Source organism: Sus scrofa, chromosome 16 (assembly GCF_054392235.1).
Source record: "Sus scrofa isolate SSC_HxYL_T2T_F1_AM1 chromosome 16, Sscrofa_HxYL_maternal_Yorkshire_Landrace_v2.0, whole genome shotgun sequence".
Taxonomy (NCBI): Eukaryota; Metazoa; Chordata; class Mammalia; order Artiodactyla; family Suidae; genus Sus; species Sus scrofa.
In genome coordinates this window covers 64409441-64421618 of record NC_139398.1, presented here as the reverse complement: position 1 = coordinate 64421618, position 12178 = coordinate 64409441, and the positions used below count along the sequence as shown (strand labels likewise).

General features: G+C 41.0%; 1 protein-coding gene across 13 annotated transcripts in view; it reads right to left on the bottom strand.

Moving 5' to 3' along the window:
- FBXW11 (F-box and WD repeat domain containing 11) overlaps positions 1–12178 on the bottom strand; it is a 125148-nt gene that overhangs the window by 18139 nt on the left and 94831 nt on the right. For all 13 annotated transcript variants that reach the window (XM_085002476.1, XM_021077118.2, XM_021077121.2 and 10 more), the window contains 2 exons: positions 5649–5786; positions 172–290 (listed from right to left, as the gene is read on the bottom strand). In XM_085002476.1, the coding sequence (XP_084858602.1) occupies positions 172–290; positions 5649–5786 (257 nt within the window). The remainder of the gene's footprint in view (positions 1–171; positions 291–5648; positions 5787–12178) is intronic.

Genomic DNA, 12178 nt, shown 5'->3' with positions numbered 1-12178 from the left:
GAGCAGGACCTAGGTAATAAAACTCCGCTTTCCTGCCTACTCTGCTCAAATGCGCCTACACCAAAAGCAGTTCTGAAACACAAAGTATGTGTCTACTTTATCTCAGAAGGTGTGAATCTGTCTCCTCCTGGAAGGCACCCAAGTTTAGATCAGTGAAGCCAAGTCACTCACCTCACTGTAGAGTCTGAAGAGCCAGTCACAATGACACGTTCATCATACTGGAGACAAAGGACAGAGCCAGTGTGTCCTGTTAACACTTTCAAACATTCCAAGCTGGTTTTATCCCAAATCTGTTGAGACAAGATCAACCACAAACAGTGGTTTAATATCTCATATTCTGATATATATTTCTGTCTTACCTTATATTCCGAATCACAAACGAAGCAAACCCCTGTTATAGTAAATAAGAGCAATAAACATCAAATGGGAGGTCAGTGAAAAGGGGGGAAGAGGCAACACTGAATAACTTCCAGAAGAGAGGCCCATTTTGGTTTACTTTGTCCCTGTAACTACTGCGCCCACTACACTGAACAGCCTTATAAAGAGAATGTTTTATATAAACTCTGACAAGAGTTGGCTCACCAGCTGGAAACAATGTGACCGTATCTATTAGGAGCCTTTAAAATGCACACCCCTTAACCCATTACGTTTGTTTACAAAAATTTTTGAACATCTTCAGCAGCTCAGAAAAATTTCACAGTAAATTCTGGGGAGTTTTTACATGAGAAAATATACTGTTGTATACAGTTACATTTTTTAAAAAGTCAGAATAACATGGTGGAAGATAATAGGAGAAAAAAAACATACTATACATATCACTGGGTCACTGTGCTATGCAGCAGAAACTGACAGAATACTGTAAATTAACTATAATAGACATATGTTAAAAGTCAGAATAAAAGTTACCTATATAGTGATATAAACACTATGTATATGAGAAAAAAAAAGATTAAAAGTAAAATGCTAGTAGTTGGCTTTGTGCTCTGAGTGCTGTTTTTCTCCCTTCTTTTGATCTTTCCAGTGTTTTCCAAGTTTTCAATATTGTTCACATATAATGGGGGTGTGTGAAGTGAGTTTTTTCCAAAGATTGTTAAAAATAGATTCTGTGGACCTATTTCTTCCTTTGTAAAATAATGCTATCATAATTTGCAGTGTCCCTAAAGTTTACTAAAAATGGCCAAGATATTATATGCACTATAGACAGTTAAGGGTCTTTGTATAATAGCAAGGCTGGTTTCTAATTTCTGATCTAACAGAACGACAGCTATTTTGAAAGCATGATTAGTTGATCAAAGACTGGTGCAGCATGAAGTACAAAATGTTTCCAATCGTTGATCTAGATGAGCTCTCTAAGTGTATTTCTGCTCCACTAGTCCATGTCTTATAAGTTAAGAATAGGCCTAATTCAGGCATGAATGTGCCTCTATTAAGAGAATTCTTCGGAAACACATCCGGCATAAGTGAAACGCAAGCCCATAGCTAGTCTATGTTTTGACAAGGTCCTTATAAACCATCTTTATCTATTTCTTAAAGGAGAACTGACAAAATTAAAGAGCAACATTCATCCCTCTTTCTAGAGAACATCTGTGGTCACGGGTTAGAACTATCACTAAGTATTACACAGGAAGAGTTCTGTGGTCAAATGTGTTTCGAAAGGTGGAAAACTGGGTGTCTCTGCTGCAGGCCTTCTCAAAGCCTTTATATGATCCTGTATCCAGGGAATTTCTAAGAAAGGGATACAGCATGCAGTGTTTCCTAAATTTCTTTGAAGGGAATTATTCTTCAAAGTCATAGTCTTTAGATTCATACCCACAGAATACCTTTTGGGAGACATTATCATACATGTAAGAAACAACAAAACAGTTCCATTATATTCTATAATGCAGAATGATTTTTTTTTTTTTTGGACCTAGTTATTGGAATTACTAAAATTCCACTATTTTATATGATAAAAATAAATAAAAATACCCTTTAACTCATCCAAAGTAAGAAATATAGAAAACAGGGCCAGGGTAGAAAAAGCCCACTACAACCTATCTTCCAAGTTGATTTTAACCAAAAAACTCTAGACGAAATACAGAAACAACTAGCTGAGGACCAGCTGAGGACTGTGAAAAGTGTTGGGGCAGGGCACGGGGAGAAAGCAGGTTCGCTACAGCAAGGGGCACACGTTTGGAGACATGATCCACATGGGTGCGTTTACCATGCTTTCTTATGCCTTTTGTGGTTCTGAACCAAAGGCGGGTCCACGCCAGTGAAACAGCACAGCCAGCTGAAATGTGAGAAACCAGTCTTTCTGGAGAGAAAGGCTAGAAAAGGGATCCTTGGGGGCCAAAGAATGTGTGAAAGACCCTATTTATTTTTCTCTTTTCTCACATGGCTTTGATCCAAGGACAAGCGCAGTCATGGAGCTGCACTGTAGCACAGTGGCACAGACGACTAAAATTCCAGGAGTCACCCCATGTTCCTAGCCAAAGGAAAAGGAAGAGAGGATCTTTGTGGGCTGTGGACACCCAGAGAAATCCAAAAGGGGAAAGAAGAAGGAGAGAAAGAAGGAGAGAAAGAAAGAATGAAAGAGAAAAAGAAAGAGAGAGAGAAAGAAAAGGCTCTTATAATTCTACATGAGAACCCACACAACACATGACTTGGGCTTACCCTTAAGCAGCACATGCAAAGGACAGACTGAACCAGCAAAGCAGAGGCTGTAAAAAGTGACCTGATATTTAAATCACTGCTGAAGTCTCAGACTAGACTCTTGAGTAGTAGAAACCCATGACAGACCCAAAGCAGCCTGGCAAAGACTTTGAAAAGCATAAAAAAAACTGGAATCAACCCTCCTAATCAGGTGCGACACCCACATAAAGAAATACTCACCCACACATATTCTCCAGAGGACTGTAACAGGATGCATAGTCTTTACAATGTAATATCAACAATGGCCAAGATACAATCCAAAATTACTTGACATTCAAAAGCCAAGAAAAGTGATCAATTCTCAGAAAACAGACAATCAACATATGACAAGCTAAAGATTACCCAAATGTTGTCAAGGTCAAAGACTTTAAAGCAGTTATTGTAACTATGCTCCATGAAGTAAAGATGAACATGCTTGATGTGAAAGACAAGAGAGAAGTTCTCAGCAGAAAAACAGAAACTATGATAGCTGAAAACTTAAAATTCACTCAATAGGGAAAAATAGCAGAATAGAAATGAAAAATTCAGTCACCTTGAAGACAGACCAATAGAGACTATCCAGAAAAGAGAGGGGAAAAAAGACTGGAAAAGAGACAATATCATAAAAAATCTATTATTTATGTAATTAATAAGACTCTCAGGAGAGGAAAAAAATTGGTGCAGAAAAAAATAATGGCCAAAACTTCTGAAACTTGAGGAGTGAAAGACATAAATTTACAGATTCAAAAAGCTCACTGAGTGAGGAGGTCTCACTGTGATGATGGGATCTGCGATGTCACCACAGTGCCAGAACACAGGTTCGATCCCCGCTCAGCACAGTGGTTAAAGGAGCCAGCATTGCCCCAGCTGTGGTGTAAGTCACAGCTGTGGCTCAGGTCTGATCCCTGGCATAGGAACTCCATATGCTGAGGGGTGCCCCCCCAAAAAAAAGCTCAGTGAAACACTTATTAAACATGACATCAAAAGTATAAGCCATAAAAGAAAACACTGGCAAACTAGACTTCATCAAAATTAAAATATGTCCTACTTAAGATAGTAAGAAAATGAAGAGAAGTCACAGACTGGAAGAAAATATTTGCTAAGCATATCTGAAAGAGACTTGTATCCATAATATATCAAGAACTCTCAAAACTCAATATGAAAACAAATAACCCATTTAAAAACTGGACAAAAGATCTGAATAGAAACTTCACCAAGAAATAAATGGCAAAGAAGCATATGAAAAGGTGTTCATTATCCCTGGTCACTGGAAAAATGCAACTTTCAACAAAATGAGATATGTCTACATACCTATTCAAATGGGTAATATCCAAAAAACCCAAAACAAAACTAGTTCTGAGACTCCCAAGGGCTGACAAGGATGCCGAACAAAAGAAACTCTCATGCACTGTTGATGGGAATGTAAAATGGTATATATGGCTGCTTTAAACAAACAACTTGGCAGTTTCTTAAGAGGTTAAACATATATACTTACCATATGAGCTAGCAATCCGCTCTTAGATTTTTATCCAAGAGAACTGAAAACTTATATTCTCAAAAAAAAAAAAAAAAAAGTGCATGCATATATTTACAGTGCCTTTATTCAATGATTGTGAAAAACTGGATCCAGGAATGTCCTTCAATAGGTAAATGATAACAACACTGTGGTATAACCATAAAGTGGAACACTACTGGGCAGTAAAAAGGAATCAACTATTACTAAATGCAGCAATGTAAAAGGATCTCAAGTGTGCAATGCTAAGTATAAAAAGCCAGACTCGAAAGGCTACAAACTGAGTCCATTTACAGGGCAGTCTCAAAAAGGCAAGGTTACAGGGTCAGAAAAAAAGATCAGTGGTTGTCAGGGCCTAGGGGGAAAAATGGATAAACGCAAAGGAGCCGGACAAAGGAATCTAGGGGATGATGGAACAGTTCTGGATCTTGATTATTGTTATGATGACATAATTTTTTGTGCTGGGCAAAACTCACAGAACTTTTCACTAAAAAGAGTGAACTGTTCTATAGGTAAATTGTATCTAAAAGTTAAAATCTCCACTGTCTTCTGAAATACAAGAAAAAAAGCTACAAACAATATGAAACAAAATCTGTTAGACAAGTTCCCTCGTTAGCTGGCAGGTTAAGGATCTGGCATTGTCACTGCTGTGGCTCTGGTTACAGCTGTGGTGCAGGTTCAGTTCCTGGCCCAGGAACTTCTGCATGCCACAGGTGCAGCAAAAAACAAAAACAAAAACAAAAAAAAAACACCCCCACACAAACTGTTAGAGCCGTCGAACATTAAACACAGAAATGATTCAGTTCCTCTACTACTGAAAAGTTGTGGTGCAGTGGAAACGAATCCGACTGGTAACCGTGAGGATGCGGCCTTGCTCAGTGAGTTAAGGATCAGGTGTTGTCATGAGCTGTGTTGTAGGTCGCAGATGCGGCTCAGATCCTGCGTGGCTGTGGCTGTGGTCTAGGCCGGCAGAGGTAGTTCCAATTCGACCCCTAGCCTGGGAATTTCCATGTGCCACAAGTGCGGCCCTAAAAAGCAAATGCATATATTTATATAGATGTATAAATTGCTCTATCATTCTTTTGTGTTATCAACTGAGCCTTTCACAGACACCATAAAAGTAGTAACTTTGATTTATATGCCAGTTTAGCAATGCTTCCACCAGCTAGCAAAGTAATCAAGAGCCTTGTGACACTGAGATGGTTTCTATTTGCACTTACATACAGAATAAAGAACGTGAACGTGCTCAGAGAAGGATACGAAATGAGACCATCCCGGGGCCTAACGCGAGTAGAGGGAAATGCTCTGGCTCTGGTTCTTTAGAACCACACAGAGAGCTGCCAAGATTGAGCAGAACAGATTAAAAAGAGCCACCCAAGAGGGAATGGGGAGACTGTTACATCTAGTATCTAACATGTAACCACAATTCTAAAAATAATATATACAAAATGCAGTCACTCACCTTAATAGAATTATCTCGTAGGCCACTGATAATTTTTTCATCATCATACTGTAAACAGTAGACACCTTTACTATTTTCAGAGCGGCACTGAATCCTCTGCAAGTTGTGTCGTCCACACCGCCAGTTAGATTCTATAGTCTAAGGAAAAAAGGAGGCAAGAGATGAGTTTTTGTGAATCAACCATTCTCTTAGGGTTCAGAGTCTGGCGTTACTTCCAGAAACAGCATACCACTGATACTCCATCTTGGTTTGCATAACTGTCTGTGGACAGGAATCACACTCTTTTCCAAGTAAGACATTAGCCCAGCGATGTTTTTCCTCAAACGCTCCCTGCCCGTCTGGCAACTATCACAGGATTTCCAATGAGTTTGGGCTGGGTTTGAAAAAAATGGCCTAGACAGAATTCAATATGCTTAAAGAATGCCATTTGCACCCAAAACACACAAATAAATAGTAACTCATTGGGTCACTCTCTAATGCCAATTAAAACATTTGGCAGCAGATCACCACTAATGTTAAGCATATAACAATCTGTGTATCCATCCAAAGCACTGACTGTCCTGATCATTGAGAAAAGATATTGACAACTACTATGTGCCAACCATTATTGAAAGAATTTGTCATCCATTTTTAATCTTCGACCAGACTGAGGCTCTTTTAGAATAAGAATGGCACACTTCAGCCCTGGGTTCTCATTCTTTCATCATTCATGTGATGCTTACTGAGATGCCAGTGTACTTCAGGGCCTGACCGCTTTAGGCACTGGGGATGCAAAGATGCATGGGAAGCGTACTGCTTGCAAAGGTTGCAACTGCAATACCCAGGCACACATGTTTATTTGGTTAATTGAGTCACACGATAACTTTGACAGGAAGTTCTTATTACTTCCCTTTTACAAACAAGGCAACAGTTTAATTTGCCTGAGGTTACAAAACTAGTTAACCGGATGCGTTGGAAATGACACCCAGTTCTTCCTGACTCTGAGCCCATGTTTTTCCCACTAAAATACGCAGCATCTACTAACAAAGTATAGTCCTAACTATGGAGGTTAGTGAACACGGGACATAAAGAGATCGATACCAACTCCAGAGAAGCTATCAGTGCCAAGGGAGTGATTAAAAACCCTGAGTGCTGCAGCACTTAAGGACTCTTAAGCAACGCTGTGGCCTGAGACCAGTGAGCAAAGTTCAAAGTTCAAAGTGGGTGATGCCCAGAGCACTGGAAGACCTAACCCAGTAGTGGATATAAGGGATTCTCAGGAACAAAAGATAACAATGCGTCCACGATGAACAACCAAAGTATAAATTCCTGATCCTTGAAATTAGGGGACATAGGGACTGCAACAACTGGCAACACCTGAGCTCAGGATCTAGTTCAAAAGCTATTATCTGAGTAGCAAAAGTTTAATTAGTTGCTTGGTAGAGAAAGGAGATAACTCATCTTTATTCATAATAACCACTTTAATTATTGGTTCTGCTGACATCTAACGAATTACGTCCTCTTATTTTGAGGGCAGTACCCTTCCATACACTGCAAAATGTTACAGTTCACTAAATGTTATGTTCCAGGTACTATGCTTCCTTAACACTCTGCTATGTGTTTTATATATTTTACAGTTAATCATCACAACTCTGAAGCCAAAATTGTCCTCCTTTTATATAAAAAGAAACGGAGGGTTGGAGACACTGATCCACACATACTTAGAAAGGAAAATGTGGAGTTTCCATTGTGACTCAGTGGGTTAAGGACCTAACACTGTTTCTGTGAAGATGCAGGTTCGACCCCTAGGCTTGCTCAGGGGGTTGAGGACCCAGCATTGCTGCAAGTGGTGCCACAGGTCTGAGCTGCAGCTCTTATCTGACCCCCAGCCTGGAAACTTCCATTTGCCGCCAGTACGGCCATAAAAAGAAGAGGGGGAAAAAGAAGGGAACATATTTCCTCATTCGTGTACTCAGCACAGGAGCCTGGAAATATAAGCCCTGCCCTCAAAAAGCTCCCACACACAGCCTGAGAGACAGCAGGATCACATGTTTCCAACACCCAGGGGGTGCAAAGAGGTGCCACGGCAGACTTCTCACTCATCTGTCCTTCTGCTACCAAGCCAGAGCTTCTTGGTCAGCAGCATCATCTCTAGTGAGTTTGAAAAGGCTCGTACACAAAACCACGTATTAAAAACAACAAAATCCAAACTCACAAAAACAAAAATGCACCCTACTGTGGCTCCCACTATCAAGGTAGACAACAGGAGTTCCCTTCTGGCTCAGTGGGTTAAGGTTTTTGTGTTGTCACCACTGTGGCTCAAGTTGGATCCGTGGCCCGGGAGCTTGTGCATGCTGTGCATACAGCCAAAAAAGGAAGGAAAAAAAAAAAGTAGACAACAGATCTGTCTGTATAAGCAACTTTTAAAAAAGGGATCCAGAATATAAAGAATTTCTTAAATTGAACTCAATGTTTGGAATCATTTAGCAAAATCATGTATTTTTAGACAGAGACTGAGCCACCTCGGCATGCTAAGCATACCACGAAAATGCCGACTTACAGGCAGACCTACTGGTAACAAGTCTTATTCACGGCCAGTGACGCTTGGCAGTGGTTACCAATGTTCAGGCTATACCCTGGGGGCCCAGAGGGTTGCTTCTGAATGTGACTACATATAAACCCAGAGTATTACAAAGATGAATACATATCTATGCATCAGGTGTTATTTTTAAAATTCATATAGCTGTCCTTAGTTTCACAACATACACAATTGCTTTAAAATATTATTATTGAATCAGTTAAGTAGCTTTGTCCTTTGTATATTTCAATGACTAGAAAAAGTACGTTTACTATCTAGGGGGAGTTTGAAATTTTTTTAACTTAAAAAGAGGGGGTAGAGGAGGCGTTCCCGTCGTGGTGCAGCAGAAATGAATCCAACTAGGAACCATGAGGTTGCAGGTTTGATCCCAGGCCTCACTCAGTGGGTTAAGAATCTGGCATTGACACGAGCTGTGGTGTAAGTTGCAGCCACGGCTCGGATCCCTTGTTGCTGTGGCTGTGGCGTAGGCCGGCAACTGTAGCTCTGATTTGACCCCAGCCTGGGAACTTTCACATGCCGCAGGCGCAGCCCTGAAAAAAAAGGGAGGGGGTGGAGGAACTTCCATACCCAAACGAATTTCCTACATGCTCTCCCACTACTCTAAAATGTTTTCTAGAACCAAATGACTTGGTTATAATCTGTTACTGTACCTAAAGCCCTAAAGACACAGCAGGGAAGAGCTGGGTAAGGCAACACGACTGGCTTGTGACAACGGTCCCCTAAGACATCTGCACAGAGACCATCACCCTTCTATCTCTGACCCTCGAACCAGAACCAGAGGCAGGACCTCTCAAAATCTGTTAGATAGGAAATGGCTTAGCTTCTCAACACCTAGAAGAAGCCTAATTTTCTAAAACACATTTCTGAATTTTAAAAGAAAAAGCTTATTGAGTCATTTTTGACGGGTCATTTTAGGAAGTTCCCAGTTAGGGCTGTTTCTAAAATTATTAAGTTCCTGAATCCCAAAACAAGTCTGTTTGTTTCAAAATGCCAGTAAAGCAACACTAAACCAGATCAGGGAGAGGACTGCTTTGTTGCACACCAGCCCTGTGTAATTCCTAAGACTTCACTCTTCTCAATTCTCAAGGCCACCCACGAAAGAAAGCAACACTTCCTGCTGACTACGCCTGCCCAAAATACTACCTACCACCATATTTGACGACCTCAACTCTTATTAGAATGCTTATATAAGCCAGGTCTTTTTCAGAAAAACTAGACCTTTAAAAATGAAAGGCAGCCCACTGTGGTCGAAAATACCTAGGCCAATTAACAACTTTGACAAGTAGCTTGGACTGTTGAGTAACAGTTTCCTCCTCTGTAAAAAGGGCATAAAGACACACACACACACACACACACACACACACACACACACATACACCCCTCAGATCTGCTGGAAGGGTCCAATGAGATTACTGCAAAGTGCTTATCACAGTGCCCACAAATGGCAGCAATGATGCGCTTCCTCGTTCGTGGAAAACACTGACCAAAAACAGTAGGCTGGGACCAAAAAAGAAAAAAAAAATCTCACCGAATTGCCAGCAACTTTTGTCTCAGTCCAGGCTGATCTTCAATGCTGACAGCCCTGAGCCCTCTCTGTTCAACCATTCCCAGGAAGGGGCTCAACCTTCAAATGCAATTCAACAGTTCCCTTAACTCCAGCAGCAGAAACTCAGGGCACACAGGTGCACCTCTTTCACTAAGCAGATACCTGCCGTTTCACTTCGACATCATGTGCTGTGGCTACTGTAGAGGAATATTTCATGGTTTTGAGAACTTGTAAAATCCCCTTACCCTGTGCAAATTTTCAAAATACTGGGAAAGTAGCCATGATACACAGAGTATACAGCAGCATTTAAATTGGCAATAGAGTGAAAACAGATGTCTGAGTATGAAGGAATAACATTATTTTTAGAAGCCTAAACACAACTGGGTGGGTGGGCAAGTTTCAGCATTTTCTGGTTAGGACAATGTTAATATCAAGTTTGCAAACCACAAAAAAGCTCCCCACTTTTCCTGAATAAAATGTGGTTTATTAAAAGGTGCGATACAACACACCATCATTTCACCAGCAGTCTGTTCCGAGGAGAGTGCTTCAAAGGCTTTAATCCAGTGAATAAAAAGAGGGAAAAGGCACATTATATGAAAGAGTTTGCCACTACTCTGAGATGGCAAAAGAGAAAAATTCAAGTTCAGGACATCAGAATCCTGATTTCATCCACCCTAACAACTCCCACCTCTCTGCTGCGGGACACTTGTGGGCACCGTAACATGAAAAGAGCATGGGCTTTGGACTAAGAGTTTCAGTTCTGACAATTCGAGGATTACATTAAACCACTGTGGCAAAGCTCATCACTCATGATGATGATGATGATGATGATAAGAATTAAGAGCAGAGAGCAAAGGACATATGGCTACTTTTCTTGGGAATCAGCCTCAGGTTTTCTAGGAACTCTTTCAATTCTGAGGCACTCTAAACCCTCCCTCCTCTCCCCGCGCCACTGTGTGTGTGTGTGTGTGTGTGTGTGTGCCACTGTGTGTGTGTGTGCCACTGTGTGTGTGTGTGTGGTAAGAACACCCATGAGAGAAGAACCTTTGCAGAAAGCTAAGAATTCTTATTTATTCTCTCCAGACTTCATTTCTCACATTCTCATTTCCTGAATAACAGGGATTGGCCACACTAAGCCATGTTCCCTACTTTTTTCTTAAAAATTAGCCAATTTCTGTCGGGTCAGTGTGGAAGGGCAAGACCACTGCTTGCCAGAGCCAAATATGGGAAGGGGTCAATGACAGGAGCTACCACATGAACTCGAGCTGTCAAGGGACAGCAAGAGGGGAGAAAACAAAACGTACTGTGAACCCGCCACCTCGCAAAGTACATGGGAAAAAACAAGAGACTCCAAAGCTGTGTGTGGGCAGTGGGGAAGAGGGACAATAACATCTACTTAACGTTCAGGGTGTAATTCATCTTTTGGCAACAGGTTTAAAACCTTCTAAAGCACCACCTTTCCTGTAACTGGACTAAACCAAGGCCAGCTAATCTTAACTCCGACCCCCTTTGCAACTAAGGGTCAAGGACACTTGAATACTCACACGATTGGAGAAGGATGAGAAGATCACCTTCAGCAGTCTGTGGGCATTAAACAATATTTCCTTCTCCTTCACTGCTGGAATCTTCTACTTTGAAAGTAACACCAACACTAAGCCTAAGGCTTCATTACTTAACTATGTAGGAAGTTCGTAAACATCTTAGTCTCAGTTTCCCCTTCTTACAGATGAAGCCACTATGCACCTTGTAAGAATCAAATGCAATCAATAATCTATGTAAGCCACATGACATAGTTCATGGCACACCGCAAGGGCCCCAGAGAGGGAACTTGTAAATCTTATATTCTGCTTGTGAGGCTTTCAGACCAGCCACATGGGTAAGCACCCAGCCTGTGAGTCTCTCATCTGTTTGATCCATGGATCACTGACACAACTCTCTACCTGTGTGTTCATTCAGGACAGAATAAAACACACTCACAAAGCAGAGGTAGAAAACTTTATTTTGATGAAGCGTCGGTGATCCACAGCATGAGAAAGCTGTATCAAGTGCAGAAGAATATAAGGTTGATCACAGACTCGGTTACTCACTAGCTATGTGGTCATGGGCAAGCTGTTTGACCTTGTTGAGCCTCCAGTGTCTCAACGTGAAATAAGGACAGGCCCTACCTTTCAAGTCCCGTCTGAGTGCTAAATGAAAAACCGCTTTATCAAATGATTAAAAGTATCTAGCACAAGTAAACGCTCTACACATGGTACATTATTTTTTATTATTATTACTATTAGTGAATGTATCAAAGGATAAAACATCATCCTTCACACTAAGAGATCTAGCCCACAAAAATCTGGAGGAGACTCTTGTGGCCAACCAGTGGGTTTTCCTAAACCACACATTAAGAACCACTGGCTA